The sequence below is a fragment of the Gymnogyps californianus genome, chromosome 19 (assembly GCF_018139145.2).
Source record: "Gymnogyps californianus isolate 813 chromosome 19, ASM1813914v2, whole genome shotgun sequence".
Classification (NCBI taxonomy): domain Eukaryota; kingdom Metazoa; phylum Chordata; class Aves; order Accipitriformes; family Cathartidae; genus Gymnogyps; species Gymnogyps californianus.
The window spans coordinates 2,821,277-2,847,041 of NC_059489.1; the positions used below are offsets into that span (position 1 = coordinate 2,821,277).

Consider the following 25,765-nt stretch of genomic DNA (forward strand, 5'->3'; position numbering starts at 1 on the left):
TAGCTTTAAATAATAAATAAAAAAAATCTAAATAAAATAGAAACTCCCTACATTCAGGCAGCCAGGTGTTTCCCCTGGTGCCCGTTGCCCTGTCCCCCAGCACCCCGGCCTCTGGGACAAGCTGGGCTGGGGACCACTGGAGGACAGGAGCAGTGCCATCCCATGGGACAGACACAGCAGCAAGACCCTCACCCACGCCATGAGCTCCCCTGGTTCATGTGGATGATGCTGGCGATGCAGGTACGGATGATGCGAGTATGGGCAACGTAGGCAAGGAGGATGCAGGTGGTTTACGCAGGCACAGATGCGTGTCTAGGCAATGCAGGCAAGGATGTGGGCAAGCAGGTACCGGCAGGTGGCTGCCGTGGCTCAGTGATGGGCTGCTCCTGCCAGGAAAAGCCCCCAAAGCAGCCACCCCACACACCCGGATTGCTGCTTTCCGTATGAATCTGCAAACATCAGTGCCCCTGCCAAGGAGGTGGGCAGGGAGGTGTCTTTGCTTGAGAATCACTGACTGGGACCTGGCATATCCACTTCTCCACTTAAGTTGGTTTTGTTTTTTTTCCCTTTGTGAGGAGATGCTGAAAGGGGAGGAGAAGGATTGTGCACCCAGGTGATATACTGGGGACAGGTCTTAACTGCATTCTGTGTCCTGACTTATTACGCCTCTGGAGTCTGCCCAGCTCTGAAACATCTGAACATTATTTAAATCTTCGGGGTGTTTTTTTCCTGCTAGACAGAGCAAAGGGAAGCAGACCCAGCTCCTCCGTGTTTGCAAGCCCGGTCTCTGTCCTGGCTGGTCGCTGCTCCCTGCCACTGCCGGTCCCTCAGCCGTGCTGCGGCAGGGGATGCTGCGGTGGGCGACCAAGGGGCAGGCGTGCTCCACAGCCACGCTCTCAGCCTGGGGATGAAATCAAACCCATTCCCTTCAAAAGCAGCGAGTGAGTCAAGAGAAGTTTATTTTAATGTTTACAATATGTTTTTAATCAGAAGAGCTGTTGCTATCCAGGAGGCAGCGCTTCACTGCTCTTCCTACACCAGGGCTGGTGGCACTGAAACAGTTTGCAAACACAACCTTTGCCATTCGGAGATGGGCGAGAGTCACCGTTTGCTCCTCCGCCTGCAGCAGCGTGCCGTGATATTGCTGTTGACTTCAGCCTCTCTTGCTGCACTGAGAAACATAACAGAGTTTGCCAGAGAAAGGATTTTTGTGTGGTTTGTTGTTGGGCTCATTTTTCTTCTCTTGGCCAAGACTCAAGAATTTCCTGAGTAACTTTTCAGAGAATTCGCTCCAGCAACTCAACAGCAATATGCTCTGTCTGCTTTTTATAACATAAATAAATCTGAAGGTCTGCCAAGGAGGAAGGGGGGAGGAAGCCAGGGAAAAGCGAAGTGATGGTGTGAGGAATGCCTTTTGGCAGAAGTGCCTGAGTGAAAAAAACGAGTGCGTGGACAAAGGAGCACTGAGAGCTGCTGCGACACCCGGCAAGTCGTCCCAGGGAGGCTCAGCATCTCCGCTTTTACAGGCACGCTGCAAAGGACAAGCTCTGGATTCCTTTCAAACCTTCCCGTTAAGGTAAGGCTTAAACATTCTTCTTAAAGCAAATAAAAATTGTTATTTAAAAGGTATGAAAACATCCAGTAATTAATAACACCATTAATAATACTGGGTGAGAATACGAATGTGTAGGTGGGACACTGGGCATCTTTCTAACCGGCTGAGATAAGCTTGTGATTAAGCTTAGTGACTATTTAAAGGCGATAGAGTGTTTTTAACCTTACTTCAATATGAAATAACACACAAATGGAGCTCAGTTTATGGCAGAGGTGTATTTCCAGTGTTTCTCAGCGCTAAGAGGATGTGGTAGGCTCAGCTCAGCTCACTATTCTAAGTAATCCAGCCCATATGAGGAGCAGATTTCTTTCCCTACATGCAGTGTAAGCTAAAGATTGAATTTAAAAAGTCTTCTGTCCATCTTATGCTCTTAAAAATTCCCCCTGAAATACTGAAGGAGCAATGAAATCAGTTCTGCCACGTTTCCCCCAGCTGCCCAAACTCCGCAGCAGCGCAGCTGGGGGTCAGGCAGCATTGAGGGGTGACAAGGAGGGGGGACACGTGGGACATCTGTGACGGGTACCCGGTGTGCCGGCTCTCCAGCCCACCCAGGATCTCCTGGGTGAGAAGCTGTAAATCCAGCAGTGCGTCAGCTTGTTGAGGTTACTCTACGTGAGTGTTGAAGTGAAGGACAAACTGGAAACTTGCTTTAGCTGTGACACTAATCCTGTTTCAGTTGTGGAAATGCATACGGGTGATACACGCTGTCTTACACCTTGCTTCTGTTAAGTGAAAAAGCGACCGAGCAATTGCAAGTTTAACTTCACAGTTTCCTCAAGGAAGCCTAGAGATCATTAGCACAGGGTAAATTCAAATTTTTATATGCCTGGATTTAGTGCCATCATCTGTAAGAGAAAAATCTATTCAGAGGGTGATGGCAAAACAGCAGATTTCTGCCACTGAGCCAATGTCCCTGCCGCATCTTCCCGACGTGCCGTGCAGTGCATGTGTTTGCAGCGTGCACCCGGGGAAGACCATTTGTTGCAGCTGCTTTTCCAGCATTTCGGTGCCTGCTGCCTTGTTAGAGCAGAGACATGCCTCTCCTGTGGGCTGAACATAAATATTTGGAAGAAGATAAACTCCGTCTTGCCTGTCAGCACCGTGAGGCATCATCCCCCAAAGGACACAGGACAACGTAAATCCTCCTTCCATATGACAGGAAGGTTTGAAAGGATTAGGTCTATAAATGCTCTGATATTCCTACCTGAGACTTCACTTATAGAAGATCAAGATCTTGTTTGAAAGCATATTTTAGCTGCATATGTGACAGCAGAGCAGTTTGGCTACGTGAGTGTAGCTATTTCGCATTGGGATACTTAGTCCTTTTAAAGTTACTCATCATTATTTTACTGGTGGTTAATATGGATGTATCTCATCCACAAAACTTACTCTGACAGCCAGCTTTATGCCTACTTCTTTAAGTTTCCACTACCAGCATTAATCCAGGCAACAAATCCTTGTCTTGCTTTGACCATGTGTTTTTAGGGATGCTGCTACCTCTTTTGGAGTAACACAGCAATGCATGCTCGTGGCTGTTTCTCTCTTGTTTTCCATTAATATCCCTGACAACGACAGCTCTCCCAACACACTTCCAAGAATTTGTTCTCTCGTAGCTCCGAGTTGCCTTCAATCGACGCAGCTTTCCGTATGAGCTCAGCTCACACCACAGCCAGGAGTTGCTCAACACTTCTTGGTGTGAAGCCTATAGCACATTAAAATTACACGCAAAAAGGTTTTGGTGATTTTAATTGACCGTATTGTTGTCATTTCTTGGATATTAAAGCCACCCAAGCCGATTAGGTCATGTAGTATGATCTTCCCTTTTTTATTTCATAAATAACTCCTCCCAGCCTTACCATGCTGCAGGACAGAAGTGTAAAATTCTGGTTATAATCAGTGTCTTACTGCTGAGCTGCAAGGATTGGGAGTATGTCGAGGACAACGAGGTCTCTTGGTCCCTTGCTGCTAGAAGCTGTGCTGCAGGGCTGGCTTGTGCTCAGCACGTGAGGTCTGAGTTCCTTCAGCCCTCTCTTGCAGTAAAGAGGGAAAGAAAGTATCACCGTGCACATGTGCAAGGACTGCAAATAAAAGCAGTCACGGCTGTTCTAGTTTATGTTGTACTTGAAAGTAATTAAAAAAAAAAATTGTTTGTAGGTTCAAAGATGAAGAGACTTCAGAGAAATACGAGTGTATTCCAGCAAACAAAAATTCTCTTATGGAAAAATGTACTTATCAAGTGGAGGATGAAGATGCAGAGCTTTCAGGTAAACTAAAAAAAAAAAAAAGAAAAAAAGTGAGTAGCTAACTGTTGAGAGTGGCCAAGCCCTGCCTGCCCCTATACACCAATTTCTTTTTGTAAAGTTAAAAGTTAAAGTACTTCTGAAAAGCCTGACTGGTAATGAACACTTTGAGACTTCACTTTTCTAACTGATAGTATTTCTGTCTTTTATGTGACGTATGAGCTCGGCTCTTTAAGCAGAGTAATTTACTGAGGTGACGGGCACAATGCAAAGACCACGTTAGTCGACATCTAAGAAACCGGTGTAACTGAGTGCCTCTTGCTTATATTTTAATCCCACAGAGAATATGCTCTTACACTTTTATATTATTAAATTCTCTTCTCCGCTCTCCCCCTTACCTAGGAGTGGATGCTGTCTCTGCTCTTTCTGCCGCTGATGTTCATAGTGTGCACGTTCATGATGAACATCCGCTACCCCGAAGTGCCTTACAGCTACCTCGGGCAGTTAGATGATCCTGCCTACGATGCCACCGGTGTCACCATCGCTTTTACACCCGTCACTGTGACCACAAGGCAGATAATGAATAAAGTGGCCTTGAACTCTGTAATGACAGGTATGCTTGGCTTTTTAAATATTTAGCTTTGTCATTATTTAACCTATGATACAGGTATTGTGTTTTAGTGGTTCTCCGCTATCTTTAGTCAGTAGAGAAAATTCATCCCAAATCCCCCATTCTCCCAAATATTTCTTCTCTCGTATTTAAATTACTAGTGAGGCCAGTGTGTTCTTCTGAGCTGTAAAGCTCTGCATTATCTGATGTTCACTATGTAGACTAATACTATTAAGACAGCTTGGTTCATTCTTTTGAGGTACACTTCTTCTCAACTGCTAAAGTATGAAGTATTTAAAGGTGCCACCCTGCCCAGTGAGGAGAACTGGAAAGGAGGAGTTGCAATGCTAAAAAAGCAGAATATACACCCTGGCCTGTGCACACACTGCCAGACCTACAGAAACTCATTGCAGTATTTTTCTTACATGCCACAGGTATAAAACTAGAGGCACTGGACAATGAGAGAGCCCTGGAAGAAGCCTGGATTTCAAATAATGAAATTATAGGGGTTGTATTTAAGGACAACTTCTCCTATCGCCTCAGGTTTCCTTCTGGGAATGTGGCTATTCCAAATGACAACTTTGGATACGTAGGTAATACAAAATGAGAATTTATGGGTGAGTGATCGCCCGGCATGGATAGGCATCGCTTTGTTGGAATAATCCATATATGTTAAGTGATTTAATAAATGGCTAATTATTTTTTTTTTTTTTGTCAGTGGGCCACCGTCCATTTGAAGTTTCCCATAGTGCATATGCACGCTTATCAGCTTTTGTAGTGAAAACCAATTACGTTTCACTGCTCTTACCTGTGATGCCCTTAACCTTTCACCCTTGCAGATAACTGTTACAATTTCTCATCGCGGTACTGTGACAGCCCAAGGTATTGGTACAAAGGCTTCCTGTCCCTCCAGTCCAGCATCGATGCTGCTATTATAGAGGTAAATCGAATTTATTAACTGATGTAGGTGTCCTTTTATTTTAAACTTGGCCCAGGAAAAACAAATTGTTCTGTGTCAATAGCAAGGGATGGGCTTGTCAGAAAATTCTGCAGAAAAACAAATATTTTAAAATACTCAGCCATCTGAGTAGTATCGGCAGCGACAGTGGGCACTTGAATGCAAGTTCCTGCAGAAAATGACGGCTTTCGATTTAATTTTGAAGATTTGTACTAACTTTTTGTTTCTCTTCAAAATGACAATTTCTCTTAAAGGCTAGGAACCGAGCATAATACCGCTATTTGATTTAGAGTATTTCTCAGATTCCAAGGAAAAGGCAATTCTTGCAGGAGACTGGGGTGGTATGCCTATCTGCCGGATGACTTGGTTTCAAAGTAGGCATGTCTGTCATTTCTTGTCCTTCCTTTCCAAATTGTTCTTCAAAAGTGTACCAGGGTAGGAGTCATTCCTGCTGGCTGTGCACCTCCAGCTGTCCAGGCTGCTTTCATACCTGGGGAGAGAAACAGGATCCTGGGGAGCGTGAGTCATTTGTGTGTCTGGATCCTTATCTCTGGATGAGCTGAAGGATTTACCTCTCTCAATAGGCGACGGAGAGAGTCTAGCTGAGGTGCAGACACATAAGTGAGTCAGCTGAGCCCTTCCCGTAGGGCTTTATTGCATTACTTGTTGATGTTCTCTATAAAGCTTCATGAAGAAAAAAAATCTAGGGCTGATGAATCAGAAGGTTCCTTGTATAAGTACATCTCACTGTAGAAAATAATTAAATACTGAGATGTTGACCTTGAATTCCTTTAGGTGGTGGCAAATCATTCTGTTTGGGAAGAAATGAAATCAATTGCTGGTGTTCGTATGAAGTCCCGGAGTGTCATCTTCTCAATTACATTAGAGTACAGTTATTTCATGATTACTATCGTGATGTGTTTCTCTCCATTCATGTATTTCTTATCGATGAATGTTGTAAGAGAAAAGAAGCAGCTCAAAGTATTGATGAAGACAATGGGGCTGCAGGATATTGCATTTTGGTGAGTTCTTTTTTAACTAAAGTATCTGTTTGCCAAAAATCAGTACACTCTTGGGCGTTTGTGCAAAGAGTTAATAAGTTAAATGAGTTCATAAGTTTTCTCCAGTACTCTAAGGACAAACCAGAAGGGTTGAGCATGGCAGCAGCATATTCTTCTTCCTTGGGTATTTTCTCCTAAGATGGGTCATGCTATCTGTTCTGCATAGAGTATGAATGAGTTGACCCTGGGGAATACTTAATATTTTAATTTAAAATGGTTCTACCATGCAGATGAAGTTGTAACAACAGTTCTTAATTAAATGAAAGTGTAATGCCACCTTTCCATCCTCAGGCTCTCCTGGAGTCTGCTGTATGCTGTTTACGTGATGGTCCTCTCCTGCCTGCTGACAGCTCTCGTGGCGCAGGATGCTTTCTACCTCAGCAGCTTCCCTGCGGTCTTACTGCTGTTTTTCTTGTACGGCCTAGCATGTGTAAGTCAGGTTTTAAAGCCAAGTTTTCTCACCACATGATTTATTACTATGTTGATGAGCCTAAACATTACTCGAGAGCCTTTTTCACAGTGCTCAGGACTGTATCCTTTGCATGGTCATACTAATTGACATAGCTGAGTGGATTCTCTGACTCAGCAGCAGCGATTTGAATCGCAGCCTGAAGGTCTGACAGGCAGTAGGTTGGCTACAAAAGACCTGATTTGAAACTCAGATCAACCCACTAAGAAGGACTTTAGTGTATTTTATTACACGGACCCAGCTCACCAGAGATCTGTTTGCCTGGCAAATGGAAGTGTTACTTTTAAAGATATTTATTTCCTTCAGTGATTGAAGGAAACTTCTGTTCTTACAGATCCACTTGGTTTTCATGCTCTGCTCCCTCCTAAGGACCTCCAAACTTGCCGGCTCCATGGGGTTCCTCATCACATTTCTCTTTGGATGCCTGAGCCTCGCAGTGCTGATAGAAAATCTTCCAGAACCGTTGAAGTGGTTTCTTGGTCTCTTCTGTCCTTTTGCATTTAATGCTGGCATTGCAAAGGTATGGGGCATCATCTCTGCAGCTGAACCTTCCCAGTGGCTTGCTGTCCTGGGCCCTCTCAGTGGGGACAGAGTACTTTTTGTCACAGACAGTGGCAAGAAAAGACCCTGCTGTACTTTGCTGATAGAGAAAGGCATAGGAAGTCATAGTCCTCATTTCAAAAGATCAGCTTTTCCACATCCGTAAAATCTTCAGGTACTTTTCATTCATATCCACGTCCTGTTTTGAAACCTCCATGCGAGCTGAGCTGCTGTTGGGCAGCAAAGAGGGGCTCCGATGTCCCCATCCCATTCCCCTATTTAAAAAGCCGATGAAGGCAAAGAAAACCATGACCCTCATCACAAATAATCTGCCATTGTGCACTTCTGTAGCGTCCACATAAATCTGAGGAAGCCCCAGCGAGCCCATCGCTGCACACAACAGCACCATTATCCGCCGGGGCTGGACCCCAGGCAGACGGGAGTTGACTCGGGGACGTCAGCTCTTCGCTGCCCGGTCATTCCCCTCTGGCTGCAGCAGCTCCTCCTGGCAACAGAGGCTGTGCAAACACAATTCAAGTTTTCTGCTGCGGCCATCCATCTTCCATCCCCGCTTTGGATAATTTTGTGCCGTTTCCCAGTTTTCCATCAGTCATATCTGCATAGCTCTGAGCGATGCTTTCTAGCTCCAGTTATTTAATATTTGATTTCCTGATATATTAAAACAACTGCCTGAGAGAGGAGATTTCTGCACCAGCACTAAAAGAAATTGAGTTTACTGCTAATTTACCTTATGGTTAAATCAATAACTATGTAAAATTATACCTTCTTTGTCGTGACTCTGTCACGTCAAGAGTGCCAATATCAAGTTTCTTGAATGATTTTCTATAAAATGCTGATCTTTTCTTCTGCTTCTGGGTTGTTCTGGAAAATTCTGAATGAAAACATAAGATCTCTGCGTGGAGTAAATTTATTTCCCTTCCTCACTAGAAAGAAAGGAAAAAAAATTGGTCAGTACCGCAGATGATTTCTGGGTTAACAATGTCAATTGCATCCATGGTTTGATCGAATGCGCATAGTTTTCCAACCTGAAAATTATTCTTCCTTGTCCTTTATTTCAGGTTTTCCATTTAGAAAAATATGGAATGGGTTTCACTTTTTCTAACCTTATGGAGGAATCATACTTTTTATTTTCGACTTACATTATGCTGGTCTTTGACTCAGTCTTGTACATGCTGTTAGCCATGTATTTCGACAAAGTTCTGCCAGGTAGGTATGATTTATGCTTATGATCATACTTTCTTCTTTTATACTTTTGATTTATACAGATTGCATGTAATAGCTCCTCAAGAAAATGATGGGCTGCTCCATTCTGTGAGTCAACAAAAATAGGTTTTGGACTAAAAAAAAGTATTATATCGCTGAGTGACTTTTCTGCCCCTGGCACACACTGGTAATTCCCAAATCAAAGACAACAAAGTATTTCATGTTTTTTCTTTCTAATCATACTGCTGTTGAACTGTTTATGAGAAAACAGTGTAATAATGTGTGAGACAATATTTTAATTCATTAAGTAAAATATTGAATTCATTAGATACAGCCCTGAAGCCAACCTTCTTCTCTTGTCTACCCGAGCACCAAACGTCTTTTTTTAACTGGACAAAGCACCAATTTTGAGGCAGCCAAGTACATATTAGAACCTCCTAAATGTTTAGTCTAGGATAGTATCTTGGTTGTGGCTTTGGCTAATGACAGATCATCTTCTTTGCGTTCTTGTCAGGCAAATATGGCATCCCAGATCCCCCTTTTTTCTGCCTGAAGCCCTCGTACTGGGTGCGGAGCAGGAGAGGCTCCACCAGGGAGATGGCCAGAACTGCAGCGAGCCCCGAGGAGCTCCTCGTGATGACATAGAGCCGGTGCCCCCTGAATTCATGGGGAAGGAGGCCATCAGGTTAAGAGAGAAGGAATTGCTATTTATGCTTTTTGAGTTGGGTAGCTTGGGTTTAATGCTCCCACAGACCATCACTTCTGCCATCAGCTTTGTTTTGACTTATCCAGGCAGTTCTTGTGTTCGTGAGGCTCTTGCAAAACACTTCGTTTCACGGAGAAAAATTAGAGATAAAATGCAGATGAGATAAATAGATAATTCAGGCTGGTCACTAATGGTGAAATTTGGATAAATTCAGATTTTAAAAAAACAGGGTTTTTTTTGCTGTGGACTTTGTTAAATGTCCATTAGGGACAACAAGGAGAACGTGGAGGGCAGCCCATTGTAAACCAGCCATCTGTTGCAATGGGCTTGACCTTGCGTTTGCAAGGCTTGATGCTCCAGTATTGCGTGCCAGGCAGTGATGTTCACGCCTGTGTACAGAGCATGCCAAACCCTCCTGAATCTCAGGGTTGCTTCCCAGTACCTCTTACTTTACCTGCATTTCTGTCATTTTAAATTAAGGCCCATAAGAATGAAAAAGGGCACCAGGGAAAGGTATTTACAGAAATCCTGAAATAATATCCTCCTTACCTTCCTTTTAGACTCAACAATATTAAAAAAGCATATAAAAAGAAGGACAAGAAGACAGAAGCTTTAAGAGGTATGAAAGCTGTGATGTTGATTCCTGTTAAAGATGAGGAAAAACAATTGTGCAAATATTTCAGTCAGTCAAAGAAATAAAACAACACTTGTATTGCTTCTAAATTTATGTAAAATATTAATTGATGCAACTGATTACTATTTTGTTCAGTTTTTACTAATTTGCCATTTTTAATAAGACTAAAGAGAAGAAAGGTTTTTTCCTATTGTTGTATTTCTGTCTTTTCTGCTGAATACAGAGCAGCTTCTTATGCCTTTAGTTAAAGGTTTGCAGAACTTTGCCCCACATTGCTTAATGCACTTTTGGCCAATTATTGCTACTTAGTTCTTATACTTTGTGACTTGTCTTGCCTTTGACAGTGAGTAGAGGCAAGTCAAACCTCGTTTCTTCCCAAACTTGATGTTGTTTTCATTCTAGGTTTGTCTTTAAATATTTACGAGGGTCAGATCACTGCCTTACTCGGCCGCAGTGGGGCTGGAAAGACAACACTGTTAAACGTGCTCAGTGGACTCACTTTGCCTTCTGAAGGTAGGATGGCAAACGGTGGGACAGGGTGGGCTTGATTCAAAAGCTGTAAAGACCAGTTCATTCCACCTCACCACGTTTATTCCTGTAAACAGGCTCCGCAACCATATACAACTACAAACTCTCTGAAACAGGAGATAGGGAAGAGATTAGAGCGATGATTGGCATTTGCCCACAATTCAACATACAGTTTGAAGTCTTAACGGTGAAAGAAAACTTGAAAACTTTTGCAGAAATCAAGGGCATCAAGTCCAAAGAGGTAGAGCAAGAGGTAAGTGTGTGTTCCCCTGAAACATGTCCCTGCGCACCAACGTGAGGCTGTAGGCAAACCCCACGGTTCAGTAAAGGCTCCTTTTGCACCGGGAAGCTCAAAGGGTCCACCTGGCTGTGTCTTCTGAAAATCGAAGCTGGTGTCGAGCTTCAACCAGGTTAGTAGGCAAGCTTGTGGTCTTGGTGCAACCACCGCGATTCCTCTGCTCAACCCAAGGAAAAGAGGGGATGTAGCAGCCCCTGTAGTGGCTGTTCCTGCTGGTGATGGTAGACCTCGGTACATGGTCTTAGAAACTGCGCCTTCAGTCCCAGCCAGATCTCCTTCATGGCTCATAAAGGATGGAAGGACAACTGATGCTGAGAATGGACATCCTTGTGCTATTCTAGGTGCAAAACATTTTGGAACTGCTGGATATCAGTAACATTCAAGACACTCAAGCTGAGAAACTGAGTGGTGGGCAAAAAAGGAAGTTATCCATTGGAATAGCCATGCTTGGAAACCCCCAGGTAAAGCAGCAGGCACGGCTCTGTAATATAGGGAATATTCAGGTCCAACATAACTAAAACCTTATGCATGTACTTGGCTACAAGTTCGTGCATGATTTCAGACCTCTTTAAAGCACTCTTAATTATTAAAATTAATAAATTTAATAATTTCGTTCCATTAAATTCATAATCCATCTTGCTGGTCTAGTTTTAAAGCAGATAGATAGTTCCCTGACCTCTGCAGAGCTCCCAGAATAGCTTGCATAAAAGGTGGCCTGGATCTCTTGCCTTCAGGACCTGAGGCTTTCAGGGGAACACCAAACCCAAAAGACGTGCAATTACTCTGGCAATGAGGAATGTCTGATTTCATCCTTTCTGCAGGTTTTGTTCCTGGATGAACCAACTGCTGGGTTGGATCCTCTTTCCAGGCACCAGGTGTGGAGCCTCCTCAAGGAGCAGAGAGCTGGACGGGTGATCCTGTTCAGTACGCAGTTCATGGACGAGGCCGATATCCTTGCAGGTAAGCAGAGGCTCAGCCTGTAGAATCTCTGCAGAATAACCCTGGAGCAGAAAGCCCATGTGAGGTTCAGTTGCAAAAAAAGTTTTGAACGACTGCTCTACAGTACAAATTCCTTTGGCTTTTTCTTTCTTTAGACCGCAAGGCTTTTATCTCACATGGGAGGCTCAAGTGTGTTGGTTCTTCTCTGTTCTTGAAGAAAAAATGGGGGATTGGCTATCATTTAAGGTATCTACTTCAGCCGCAACCACTGGTGTCTGGGAATGGGCATGTATAAGGAGCCACCAGAATGACTGTAAGGGGGAAACTGTAGAGCAGATGTCGTCAAAACAAGAAAATTAACTGAATTAATATTCAGTTAAATTAACTGAAGCAGCACTTTACTCCAGAGTAAGGAATGAAGTATGTCGGAGTTTTATTTTTATGCATCCTAGCAAATACGATGGTGGTTGCTGTTTGTTTGGGGGATTTTGTTTTTGGTTTTTTTTTTTTTTTCAAAACTAAGCATCTGGGTTTTTTTCAACTGAACAGGATCCATGTCAGTGAGTCTTGTAACTTAGAGAACGTGACATCTCTGGTTAAACGGTATATCCCCGATGTCATACTCTCAGGACACAGTCGATACGAGCTGAGATATAAACTGCCATTAGAAAACGTGAATAAATTCCCAGGTAATGTATGTTAAAATAATTGAGAATTGTCCATAGAAAAAAAAATAATCACAAATGTGGGGAAAGAGAAATGAAGAGGGAGATTTTCTACAGAAGTCACATAAGAACTTTAGAACTGTTGCATTTTGTTTTCCTCCCCCCAATTTTAGCATCCATATGTTTAAGATCAAAACGTACAACAAATGCTTTTCTACTGTTTGTAATGAAAAACCTAGCAGGCTAAAGTGGGCTACATGTGTTACTGAGAGTTTATTTTTCTTTCTGTTAAAAGAGAAGATAGTGACAAGACAAAACTCCATACAACCGGTACCGCTCCATACCTGCAGCGGCACCAGGCAGACCCTCACTGAAATGCTGGTGCTAAGTAGAAAAACATCTTCAATGAGCAATGGATTTGGCGGTTTTGTGTTCCTCCAGATCCTTTGCATCCTGGCAGCTCACTGCTTTATCGTTTTCCCTGTCACTAGAGATGTTCCAGTCAGGTTGACTCAGCTGAACCAAAGTCTGGTCTGGAGATACGTGCTCATGTTTGAAACCTTGAAGGCACTCGTATTATCTCTGTCATGCAGATCTGTTCAGTGGCCTCGACAGCTGCTCTGACCAGGGAATTATCAATTATGGAGTTAGCATGACAACCCTGGAGGATGTCTTCCTGAGACTGGAGGAAGAAGCCACATTGGATCAAGAAGGTACAATTGTGGCTGCAAATATACGATCCGCAGCCAACGAGAATGGCTACTTTGCAATAACCCCTGGGCATGCCTCCAACAGTTGATTACTAGGCGGCTCTTAATTTTTCACATATTACAACATAGAGGTTGGTCTTAGACACAAATGTGCATGTGGAAAACTCTCTGCAGATGAGCACGTCCTTGGTGAAGAGTGGGCAGGAGCAGGACCGCAATGCCCTGACGAGACGGAGCCGGGCTCCCTGCTGCTCTCGGACACGGGGAAGGCGGCTGTTGGTGGCTTGGCTCTCTGGAGGCAGCAAGTCTCTGCCGTGGCACGGGTGCACTTCTTAAAGCTTAAGAGTTCGGTGAAAAACCTGCGGTCAATGTAAGTACCAAAGTGATTCTCTCTTGCAGATCTGGAACTGGACACAGTCACAGCGGGGGGGACAATTTTCACACCCCTGTTTCGATGAGCGTTTGGATTAATTGATATCAGGTCTTGGCTATGAATGATCTTGGTAATCTGCACTCAGAGGAGAGGAAAGCTTCTTCCTTTCCAGTGTCAGTAATAGAAAAGCTCCCTTTTGTGCATTTTCATTTCTATACTGAGTGATTTATGCAAGAGAAACCCATTTTCTTTCTGAAGAAAAGAATCACTTAGAAACACTTTTATTTCAGAGGAAGGAGGAAGATTTAAAATAAACTAGTATGTACAGAGAAAGGAGAGAAAAATACGACTTTCAGACCTCCTCTTTAATTTTTTTTAAACTTCTCTCAAGTTGCCAGTGTCTGAACTCATTTGGCCCCATTGATCTTCAAGCTGGCATTTCCTGGTGGAGCACAAGAAACAGAAGGGAGATGCTGATTTATGAAAAACTTGTATATTAAGGAAGTCTGAAAGGCATTTCATGGCCCTAAAAAGTTGAGCACTCCAGATCTGAGGTCCTCTCCTTGCTAAATTTTGAGGCCTTTGTGAATGATCAAGGTTTGAGACTTCTGAAAATAAAATTGCCAAAAATTTGTAACAGAAAGAGCGCTGGGTAACCTGAATATAGTGTAGCATTCCCAATACACAAATGCGTTCTACTGAATATCTGTTTTCAGAGTGTTTATTCATCTCTTTCTTAATGTAGTTTGCTGCTCTATGTGGTTTTTCTGCTTCCTCTGGTTTTGCAACTGTCCTTGGTTGCTGCCTGGCAGAGTGTGAGTGCTTGGGAGCTCTCGTCTGCGCGGTACTTCTTGCCCCTGGGGAAGAGGGCTCACTCGGAGACGACCAGCCTCCTGGTCCAAAACAACACGGGTGAGGGGAACAAGCCTTTCCTCATCCTTTCCTATTCTGGGGCTTCTTGCTGTTGCAAAGGAAAATGAGTGAAGGAGCAGATGGTTGTAGGATGTAGGGGAGCTAAGGGGTGATGAAGGTTTTCGTGGCAGAAGAGCATAGGCATTGTCATTTTTAAAGGGTTGTGAATGAAGCCTACTTTGGCTTCAGCAGCTGGTGAGATCCTGATGCAATGATGCGAAAAAGGATATCACAGCAGATGAGATTAGAAGGGACCCAGTTCTTTCCCTGCCCCAAATCCAGACCTCTATCCAAACAATTTCTGCATTTTCAGAGTGGGGGATTCTCAAACCAGGCACCACACTCCAGTAAGGGATCGCTAATGCTGAGTCAAATTAATGGTATACTTCCAGAGTTTTACCTTCAACAGTCCTATAAGTGGATGCTATTTTATGTTATTTAGACAGGGTATGATACTGTTGGCTTCATCAGACCGTCACAAAGGAGAATATATTTTGTAGCCACTCAACAAAGGCAGAAAAAAGATGACAATGCAAAAATTCAGTCAATGAGACTGAAATCCACTAACTTCACAAAAAACAATGTGCAATGATCCACAACATACGTGCTGTCTGATGTCCACAGTTATTAGACTTTCTCTGTTTTTGTTTGGTAGTCATGGATTTAAAAAAAAAAACAACCCAAACCATCAAAGACTCTCTTGTTGTTCAGTATTATGATTCCTCTGCTTTTGGCTTCCACACCAGGCACAGGCATTGAAGACTTCATCCACATGCTCGAGAGCCAAGATCTCACAGTGGAAATAACGAGCGAGGAAAACATCACAGAGGAGCTAAAACACAATGGGGCTATAAAGTCTCTCGCAAAGGTCAGGTGAGGATTTTTGTTCTCCTCCTCCCGTTTATTCCCAACAATTGAAAAATTGAGATGCCTCCATCAGCTCTACCTGTGAGATGGTCCTATCGAATAAGGCCCACAGGTACAAAGACTTGAAAGTGTTTTAACCAGTAAACTACATGCTAGAGGAGACCTATCTCCCTCATCCTCCACCTCAAACTTTACATTATTGTAGCACGACTATACAGACTTCCAATATCTCATAATTTGTTTTTTAGCAAACAAGGTATAAGCAAAACTATTTCAGGCCTGGATTCTCCTGGTATGCTTCTTTTATACTGCTTCCCTGCAGATGAGAAAAACCAGGAGTTTTCATCTTGTTTTCTTGCTCTTTGAAGAGCTACAGGTTTACCGTGTTATGCCACATGGAGGCCGTTAACTGCTTCCCGGTGCTTGTGAATGTCATTAGCAATGCTCTGCTGAGAGCCCTCAATTCCACCGTGCACATTCGGATCTGGAGTCATCCATTTTTCTCTGTAAGTGTCAGAGCCTGGCAGCCAGGTGGTGTCAGAAAAGAGTTCTTAAATCTGCTTAAGGTCTCAGTAAGTCATCAGATCTTAATGGGAAGCCATGTGGGGCTGTCTGTACCTGTAAACCCACCTTCCTCGGTGGTGGCTCTAGAACCATCACGCTTGACTTCAGGAAAACTGAAGCTAATTTTTCCCTTGTGGGTCTCGAGGGCTGCTGAACAGAGAAGGTGGCTGGGAGGGTTTCGTCAGGAGGTTCCTTATTCTCTACGTCACGTTATTCAAGCTGTGGCCCATCAATTGACAGAACAGATAGCTCACCACAAGTCTGGGACGGAGGAGTGGGACCTGCACCATCCATCTCTCCTCACTGGTGGCAAGCTCTTTGCAGGGCTATGGTTTGGGGAATACCTTCCTCCTGCCAATATTTGGTTTCAGATCCCACTTTGTGTTCATACTGCCCTGTACTTCATGAGAAATGCAGTAAGATGAATTGTGGCATCTAGCCATTACATTGCAGATGTTTTCTACAAATGCTTTGTTCTTCTGTTTTCAGATAGATGATCCACAATTCTGGGATTATTTTGTTTCTTTTTACCTCGTTTATGTGCTGTTGTTATTCCCTGGTTTTCCTCCTCAATTTGCAATGGGCTACATGCAGGATTACAAGGTAAATTCCTTGAAATGGAGTAGATTTGAGGTAGGCAGAAGGGATTACAACTACCTTGCCACAAGGACGTTTGAATATGATGGGCAGCTTGAGGCGTTTTTCTCTGTATTGCCATGAGCAGCTTTGCAGCCAGCACAAAATGCTAAAAGACAAAAAGAGGTGGAATTTTACCCCAGTATCGCAATGGTAACAGCTTTTTGTTAGCTTTTTATTTCCGGGAGCCATTCCCATGGGTGCCGTTGGCCAACCAGGCACCAACAACAACCTGCCCTTTGCATTGTGCCTTCCCAGGTGGGAGCTCGTGCCCAACTGCGGATCTCGGGGCTCTTTCCCTCAGCATACTGGTGCGGCCAGGCGCTGGTGGACATCCCGCTGTGCTGGCTCCTTCTCTTCTCAATGTTGGGGCTTCAGTTCGCAATGAGCAACAAGATCTCCGGGAACATCGACAGCCTCTTCTTGCTGGTACATCCCATTCTGGCAATTGCTGGTTTACTAGGGAGGAATTGGGGTAATATTTTGAGCACGTGTAGGGGTAGCTGACACACCATGGGTGCAGACGGTGCTGGCACACCTCTGAGTCCCCAGATGCTTACTGGCCTTCTCCTTATTTCACCTCCTATCATTTGGATTTCCCCAGCTGGAAATAAAAGGCGATAAATCTTGCCTTAATATACTCCTTTACACTTAGCAGTAAAATTGTGGTACTTTCTGAATGCCCTGATCTTAATGTATGACCGTTTAAACTGAACCACATTGCTATAGATAGGTTTCTGGTTGTTTAGACCACTCTATTTTCTCCAATGAAAGCCCTTCTTTTCTGTAGATCACGGGTACTTTTGGCTATGGAATTTCTATCGTTCTCCTCATCTACTTGATCTCCTTCGTCTTTCGCAAAGGATGGAACTGTGATTTTTGGTCTTTTATCCTGATAGTGGTAAGCATATGCTAGATAATGTGCTGTAGGGTTTACAGAAATGTATTTCAAGATCTTAAGGATGAACTAGAGGTCAAAACACCAAGTACAGATGTAGAACATAAATACGGGCATGAGTTTTATAGCAGTCATTTCTATATTAAATTCATGTTACCATGTTCTGTTCCCACAATCCTGCTATGGCACGGGGAAGTGCTTGGATCTACCCTGAGCTGGTGCAGGAACGGAGGCAAAAAAGTTATCGCTCTGTTCAATACCTCACATCCAAGAGATGTAAGGTGTTGAGACTGGCATCATCAGGTTAGACACAGATAGCCTGAGACTGACCTGGAGGGAGGTGGGGTATTTGGCATGAACCGGGATCAGAAAGAACAGGACGGGATCCCGTGCTTCATTCTTCTGCCTGAAGCAGCCCTGTGTCTAGGAAGAAGTTATCCCAGCTGCCCCAAACCAGCAGCCTACACTCAGGCAGAGACGGCTGAGGACCTCCTGAACCCTCACTGTTTCTCATCTTTATATTTCTTGTCCATTTTTAGAAATTCAACAGGGAATTGAAAAGGTAGACCCACACAATTTTTAAGACCAGTGAGGAGCGTAACCCTTCCCATCAGCTTAAGTTACCCTCTTGTTTTATTTTTAGGCATGCTTTGTTTCTTGTATCATCAGCAGAGTCATGGATTTCTCAACTGGTACTGGAGTCTCCCTCTACGTTGTGTCTCTCTTGATTCCCGTGTACCCACTGCTGGGTGTAATGTTCAACTGCCAGCAGGTAAGCGGTGGCGCTGGACGAGGAGAGGCACCCCACCATAAAACACAACTATGTGTTCTTGTGAGCAAAGTCCTGGTGGTAACCGCACGCTGCATTCTGGGAAGGCTCATCGGTTTCCTCTTCTGGGTGGGATTTTCCAAATGGCCAGAGTGCATCGTTAGATGACTGATTCATATCGCATCTAATTTTTCCAGCTGTTCATTATGGCTAGGGGCTACTTCTTGTGCTGTTGAGCTGTGACTGTAGATTAGGTAAGCACTCTTAATTCTTTCCATGCAGAATCAAGCAACTTGGCTTGAACAATTGTAAGAGAAAATTTGAAGTTACATATCTGACTTTGCATGGAAACTGAGTGAGAATTAAGAATAGTCACAAGGCGCTTTACTCCATGTCAGCTGAGGGTGGTCGTGGAAAGTCAGCTAAGAATTTAACAGAACCCTCCAGCTACATGCAAAGCAGCTTACGAACCATAAATTACTTAGGAGTGAGGTCCAAATAGAAGAGACTCCTCCTCTGTCCTCTCCCACTCACCTCCACCTCTTCTCCGCTGGGACCCCAAAGGAGAGGAGACCAGATGTTTTCCTGTGATAGGCCATTACCGCCAGAAAGAGAGTCTGATACACGTACTGAGTGCCGTGACATTTTCTGGTATAGGACTGGGATGCCCAAAGTCAAACATCTGTATTTGTTCATCTGTATGGTGAATATTTTGGGTAAATCAGAAGCTTTTGTGCATTTTCAAAGTATTTGTTTTTGTTTTTAACCCTTCCAAAATTAGCCAGCATTATACTAAAGGATTACAGGTCTTCATTGTGTTGTTGTTTTTTTTTATTCTCATAGATTTTTATAGAAGACGCTGACATATTTGATGTGACTCCAAGGAATGATGTACTAATAGCTGTTTTTGCAGTAAGAAAACATTTAAGATTACTTTTATTTAGGAATGTGTGTCTCCTAAACCCTGTCCTCAGTTATGAGGAAGCAGGCAAGAACCCTGAGCTCATTTCACGCAGAAGGAGCATCTCAGTGGGTCTGGATGACAGGTTGCTCCCCTGTGCAAAACTAACCTCACTCCTTTGAAATGGGGAAGGGGAAAAGAAATAAGCCCAGATCACTGAATGCTGCTCTGTTATTTTATGAATTGTGTTTTTCTTCTACCATTGGTATTTTCTGCAGTATTGGTAAGTGATAGTAGAGCTCACAGCCTTCAGGATTACCCTGAGTTTAGATGTTAATGGACTTTATTTTCGCATACTGTGTTTTTCCCCCACATATTTTATAACACTGCCACCATCTTCTCAGTTTCAGCCATAGTGGGATGGAAGGCAAGGCTGTTAACGTGGCAACCTCTTTTTTTTTCATTTCAGCCTTATATCCATTCTGTGGGTTTCATTTTTCTTCTTCGATATTTGGAGATAAAATATGGAAGAGCAGTTCTGAGAAAGGACCCAATATTTAGGTTTGTATACACACATGCACCACAGGCACATGCGAGATCTAACCTCCTACCACACTGCTTTTCCTTGAAGACAACATTTTGATCAGAGATCATTGCCTTTGTGCCCCTATTTTTAAATATTTTTTTAAACACGGGTGATTTTTTTTTATAACTAAAATAGCCCCTTAAATACTACAGTGCTATGATAATATAAAACAACTCTCAAGCTTGTTAGTACCTCCATACGGTGTTGCCTGTGCTGTGTGGATGTACCAGCTTGGTTCTTTGTACAACACAGAAAGAGTATAAGTATTAAAAAAATAATAATAAATAATAAAAAAACCACAAGAAACATTGAACCAGAGGGACGTTCACTCTTGGTCTATCCAAAATGCATTGGTGGAGAACAAGGGTAAAGAACAAAATGCTAAGATGAATCTGGTGGGTTTGTAGGATTTCCCCAAGGAGAGAAAGCAGCCACCAGCACCCCGAGGAGCTCGAAGAGGAAGATGAAGATGTTAAAGCTGAAAAGGCAGCAGTGAGAAATGCCATAGCGGCTCCGAGTCAGGAGGAGGTACGACTAAGTGTTGTCCTTCTCGTTTTATTTTATACCAGTAAGAAGCCCACTGGTAAAAAACAAACCACCAAGTACCAATAAGTGCAGGTCAGTGCTCTGGCTGTATTATTCTCACTGGGAAAATCAAACTCCCAAATGTACAGTGTGGGTCCCATCAGGATAGAGAAGAAAGCTGTTAAGAGGAACGGGGACGATAAAGTGTCGTGTTGCACCTCATATTCTCAGTGAACTATAAAACAAATTCAAAGATCTCTAGAAGGTTTTCTGCCTTTTTTAATGGAAAAATATTACTGAAGGATTAATGCTATCCAGTTTAATAGACTAATCTTTCTTCTTCCTCCTCGCTTTCAGAAATCAGTCATTATTGTCAGCAATCTGTGCAAGGAGTATAAAATAAAGCAAGCTGGTTCAGTTTTTAAGAAGAAGAAGAAAATGGCCACCAAAAATGTTTCCTTCTGTGTTAAAAAAGGTGAGAACTGGAACTGTTCTCCTAGGCCTGTTTTGGACCCCCAGTCATACCCAGAGAATTAATTCCCTGCAGATTCTCAGTTATCTGAGCAAGGACATAAAGGTCAAATCTATTTGCTCCGTGGTTAAGGCACGTTCGGTCTGTCGTTGATGTGTTAATGAACAACATGACATGGGTGCATCCTACCGGTTACCTTTGACTCTCCGTTATCCAAAATAACGTAGCCCCCTCTCTCCAGGATCCACTTCAGCAGTGGCTTCTGAGAGACCTAGGAGCAATGCTCAGACTTGCAGTATCAGTTAAGGTTGAAACATTATGGGCTCTCGGAGCATATTTTTATACTGTTTACTTTTATATGATCTTTGATATTAGCATGCTCTCTTTTCTGTGGGACTGTGCCTGATATATTTGTTGAATGGGGAGTATTACTAAGAAATTATACGTATTGATTCCAGGAGAAGTATTAGGACTTCTGGGGCCCAACGGAGCTGGTAAAAGCACAACTATCAAAATGATTACTGGAGAGACGACACTGACTGCTGGGCAGGTAGGAGGCGTCTGGAGAAAAGGGACTGATCCATGATAAAAGCGCAAGCGCAAAGCTTGCGCCTAGGCTAAGCTATAATTTTTTTCAAAGTATTATTAGTGATCAAGGTTTTAACTGAATTCATTGTGCTATTAAATTAAATAATGTATTAATAAAAAATATTGTGAGCTACTTCTAACTTTGACAAGCAGTTGCATCTACCCTAGTTGGCCATGTTTATATTTAGAAACCACGTAAATGAGGGTTGCAAAATGACTCCCTTGCTCTTTGGGTTTCCTCACCTAAATCCCAATGAAGCCCATAGTCTTCCTCTGAACCATACCCTTGTATCTGGGCAAGGCTGTGTGAGAGCAAAACGATCAGCCTGGTTGTGCAGGTGCTGATGAAGAGGGGAGATGGACCAACCTCCGACCTCCAGGACCACGCGCCCGCCTTCCTGGGGTACTGCCCGCAGGAGGACCCGCTCTGGCCGGACCTCACCGTGCACGAGCACCTGCTGTTGTACGCGGCCGTGAAAGGGGTGTGCAAGGAGGACACGGCTGCTGCTGTCAACCGGTACGGATGCAGAGTGTTTTGAGGGGTTGGTCAATGTTTTATCCCCTAGTCCTAGGGCATGGGGAGGGGACCAGAAAGTCAAAATTCACTGTGAGCCAGAGGCAACCTTGAAAGAAACTCAGGAAATGGAGCTGCAAAAGAGATTTTATGCTAAATGCTGTAATTAAGTGAGTGGGTTAAGAAAATCTCCAATTTGCCTAAGTGCATTTAGTGGGGATAAATTTACCACTAATGTCCTTTTAAGTATGTTATCTTTAGGAAGCATTTCTAAAATCTCTGATGTTATAGTTTGGCACAACAAGAAAGGGTGCTTAAGTACTGCCTGCTCAGCTGACGCTGGCAAGGAGGAATGGATTTATAATGCTGTTATCACTAATGATGGGTTTAGAAAAGAGCTTGTGGCTTATTCAGTACACTTTGCTTCAAATATTAACTAACATTTTAATAACACAATAAATGTTTTATGAAAACAAGCAGGAGTCAAGAGCGAGGGGAAGAAAGTTCCTTTTTCTTATTATTTTGGGAATCCTTGATGAGACTATTGAGTTGGAAATTACAAAAATGTTTTTTTTTCACTTGTTCCCTTTCCCCACAGAATAGTGAATGCTCTGCAGCTTCAAGACTATTTAAAAAAAAAACCCAGAAAATTATCTGCTGGAATAACCAGAAAGGTGTGTTTTGTTTTACCTATAATAAGCAGTGCAATGCTCATAGCACAAATCAGAAGTCCCCTCCATGAGCGGAGGGACCTACCTGTGCTCTGAGCTACCTGGGAGAGCATTGTGTTGTCTCCCATGGTGGGGTGATGGAAATTAACCTTTTCCAAAACCACATTTCCTATAAATCAGAACCTTGATTCCTATAAATGAAGCAACGCTGTCCGCAGCTCTTTGTAGACAGAGTGCCAGGGACTGCAAAAGATTTGACTCAAACCCCTTTCCCTGTTGTAGCTGTGCTTCGCAGTGTGCATGCTGGGCAACCCCGCAGTCCTGCTCCTGGACGAGCCGTCAACTGGCATGGACCCCAATGGGCAGCGCTCTGTCTGGTGAGTAGGACCTCAGACATTGTGCCACCATGGTGGTAAAGGGGTTGGAAGCCAAGAGTAGATGCCTAAGGTTAGGTAAAGAGTGTTTTACCCCATTTGCAATTAGTGCTGCTCATCACGTGCCAATGGTTTTATTGGAAATTCCGTTTTCCCGGTTGTCTCTAGCTAAAGCATGAGCAAGGAGAGAGAAAAACCATTTTACCTTCATCCTTGTTGCAAACTTTAGGACAGTCATATATGGGATTTGGAAGAATTCATGAAGGGACCTGAGTCAAAAACATTTTTTTGTCATTATTTCAAAGTATTACCATGTGCACGTCAGTCTAAAGTTGCTGCGTGTAACGTTTTTACACTTATTTTAGAGGAGGGGCATTTGGAGGGACAAAGGTGTAAGAAAAAGTGTCTGATATTCCTAGGGAGTGTTAGCTTTTTTTCCCCACCCCCTCTGGTCCTCAGGAAAATGATTCGTGCCGCCCTGAAAACCAAGGAGACAGGAGCCATCCTGACGACGCACTACATGGAGGAGGCGGAGGCGGTGTGCGACCGCGTGGCCATCATGGTGTCCGGGCAGCTACGGTGGGCAGCAGCACAGCCAGCACGCGACTGAGCTGGGCAACGGTCCATGCAGCGACAGAGGCTTCTCCTGCGGCCTCACCTACCCGAGCCCATCACCATGGGCTTTGTGAAGTGCTCCCCGTGATTTCAGCAGCAGTACAATTTGGGGAGGAGCAGACGGTGGGGCACCAATGGTTTCAAACTGACATCTCTTTTTTTTCCTCCCTCCCCTGCAGGTGCATCGGCTCCATTCAGTACCTGAAGAACAAGTTTGGCAAAGGCTATCTACTGGAAATTAAGGCCGAGGATCCAGAGCACACTGATCTTCTCCATGCTGAGATTTTGAGGATTTTCCCAAGTGCAGCCCGTCAGGAGCGGTAGCTATAAAATATGGGATGAACGGTGTTTTCAACACTACCTCATCCCCAAAAATGTGCCCAGTGTGATGGCCAGATGCAGGATCTCAGCTGGAGAGGGATGAACAGCTGAGAGTCCTTGTATGGGGATCTGATTTGATAATGTCACCACATCCAACCCTGCTGCGATCCCTGCAGCAAAACGTCCACACATCCAGCTCATAGCGTGACATGAAGTTTTGATCCCAGAACCTCAACACAGAGCAAGAATCACCTTTTCTTCTTTTCCTTCAAGGTTCCCCTCTTTGCTAGTCTACAAGGTCCCGATGGAAGATGCACTGCCCCTGTCTCAGTCTTTCTTCAAGCTAGAGGAAGGTAAGAGCAAAACAAGCTGACTTTTTGAAAAGGTGGAACACAGACTGCTAATTTGTGACTCTCTTTCCATTTCTCCACAGCCAAACGAAACTTCCACCTCAAGGAGTACAGCTTCTCTTTGAATACTTTGGCTCAGGCAGGTGATTTCAAGGCTAGACATGCTGTAAAGGCATGAGCAGGAACCAAAGCTGCAGCAAGACCTGGGCCGGTGCAGTGGCAGAAGGCTGCTCCACCAAAAAACTGCCCAGGGGTGGTGGGCGAAGGGTCCTCTACTGGGAAAGTGGTGGAAAAGGGTTTGGTTTTTTTTCACTGCTGGGATTTAGCACGGTGGGAACAAGCCTAGGCAAAGTGTTGCTGCCTGACTCCGCTCACCCAAGACAGGCACACAGCACACCCAAGGGCTGGATGCCCTTGGTGGATGCTCACACCCAGCCTCTATGGTTGCTCCTGAAGCAGCAGGTTATTGCTGCTTGTACCAGGCTGGTGGCAAAGATGAGGAACGTTTATGTCTATCCATTGGTGGGTAAAACCTACTCTGCTGATGTACCTATGGGCAGCCGGTGCCTCGCAGCAGGTTATACCAGAGAGCACAGGAGTCTCGGCTGCTGCGTATGTGCTCCCCACATAAAGCTACTTGACATACCTCTCATAGGGGTTGCAGAGCTGATGCTCCTGTAAAGGAGCATCACAGTGTCTAGTGAAAGTCAGAGAAATAATCAGAGTTTTATCTTGCCCATTTCAGGTGTTCTTGGAACTCTGCCGAGAGCAGGAAAAGGATAATTTTGATCTGACTTTGGATGGGACTTTCGAATGGAAACAACTTCAGCAGGAGGACTGTTAAAAGATCTAAGATGCTCATTTACGCATTACTCAGTATTAACCTAACTGATGTGATACTGCACTTATTTACTACCATTATCAGCGTACCATGAAGAGGAGGAGCAGGCTCTGCCTTTCCAACGAGCATCGGCTAAGGGCTCCTCTCCGATGCAGAAGACATTTCTCCTGGACTCTGCAGGTGTCCGCACTGAGCCCTACCCCAAGTTGCATTTCCAGTGGCTGGTTGATGAAATAGTGCCTGCACTGGTGAGAGCTCTTGTCAAGCAGAGCAGCGTGCAGCAGAGGGACAGAAAGGTTTGCAGAAACAAGGGTCATAACCCATCTCTGGGGGTCGAGGCTCTGCTTTGCTTGGTGGATCTGGGTGCATCAGGGAATCTGGACATGCTGCCAACCTTCTGGGCTCCTCTCCCACCAATGTGTGGGACTATTTGCCTACAACATGTTTAAATATATCTTACTGAAATTTGCACTCTATTTTTATATTCTTCCAATAAATGTTCTCTATAGAAACCGCGGTTACACCCTCATATGTCATCATTGCTGTGGACCATCAGGAACAGCTAAGCAGCTCAAACTCCTTCCCCTGGGGATGGAGGGTGGCTGCAGAGGGTCCAGGGCTGCTGGCCAGATGGTTGTAGTCCTTCATGTTTACTATCTCCAGCAGCCTGGCTTGGCAAGTGCGGTCACCCCTGCCCTCCCTGTGTGCTGGGGCGAGTGGTTGTCACTCCTCCGTCTGGAAACCAGCCTGGGTTGTTCAGCCTGGAGAAGAGAAGGCTCCAGGGAGGCCTT

General features: G+C 44.1%; 1 protein-coding gene across 1 annotated transcript; it reads left to right on the forward strand.

Annotated features, from left to right (window-relative positions):
- Positions 1 to 1,514: 1,514 nt before the first annotated feature.
- On the forward strand, positions 1,515 to 25,485 carry LOC127023964 (ATP-binding cassette sub-family A member 10-like). Its single transcript, XM_050908336.1, is given in 41 exon segments — positions 1,515 to 1,576; positions 3,770 to 3,879; positions 4,258 to 4,468; positions 4,900 to 5,058; positions 5,305 to 5,405; positions 6,219 to 6,445; positions 6,776 to 6,914; positions 7,288 to 7,473; positions 8,573 to 8,720; positions 9,232 to 9,342; positions 9,345 to 9,402; positions 9,984 to 10,042; positions 10,460 to 10,570; positions 10,663 to 10,838; positions 11,225 to 11,344; positions 11,705 to 11,843; positions 11,978 to 12,068; positions 12,372 to 12,511; positions 13,081 to 13,200; positions 13,372 to 13,567; positions 14,316 to 14,482; positions 15,229 to 15,330; positions 15,333 to 15,355; positions 15,718 to 15,855; positions 16,403 to 16,516; positions 16,808 to 16,978; positions 17,340 to 17,450; positions 18,091 to 18,219; positions 19,060 to 19,128; positions 19,587 to 19,678; positions 20,111 to 20,231; positions 20,586 to 20,703; positions 21,159 to 21,250; positions 21,627 to 21,805; positions 22,401 to 22,476; positions 22,756 to 22,850; positions 23,307 to 23,426; positions 23,642 to 23,782; positions 24,057 to 24,136; positions 24,217 to 24,272; positions 24,879 to 25,485. Coding segments are annotated over 40 exon segments (4,887 nt in total). The 5' UTR covers positions 1,515 to 1,576; positions 3,770 to 3,777; the 3' UTR covers positions 24,978 to 25,485.
- The last annotated feature ends 280 nt before the right edge of the window (positions 25,486 to 25,765 follow it).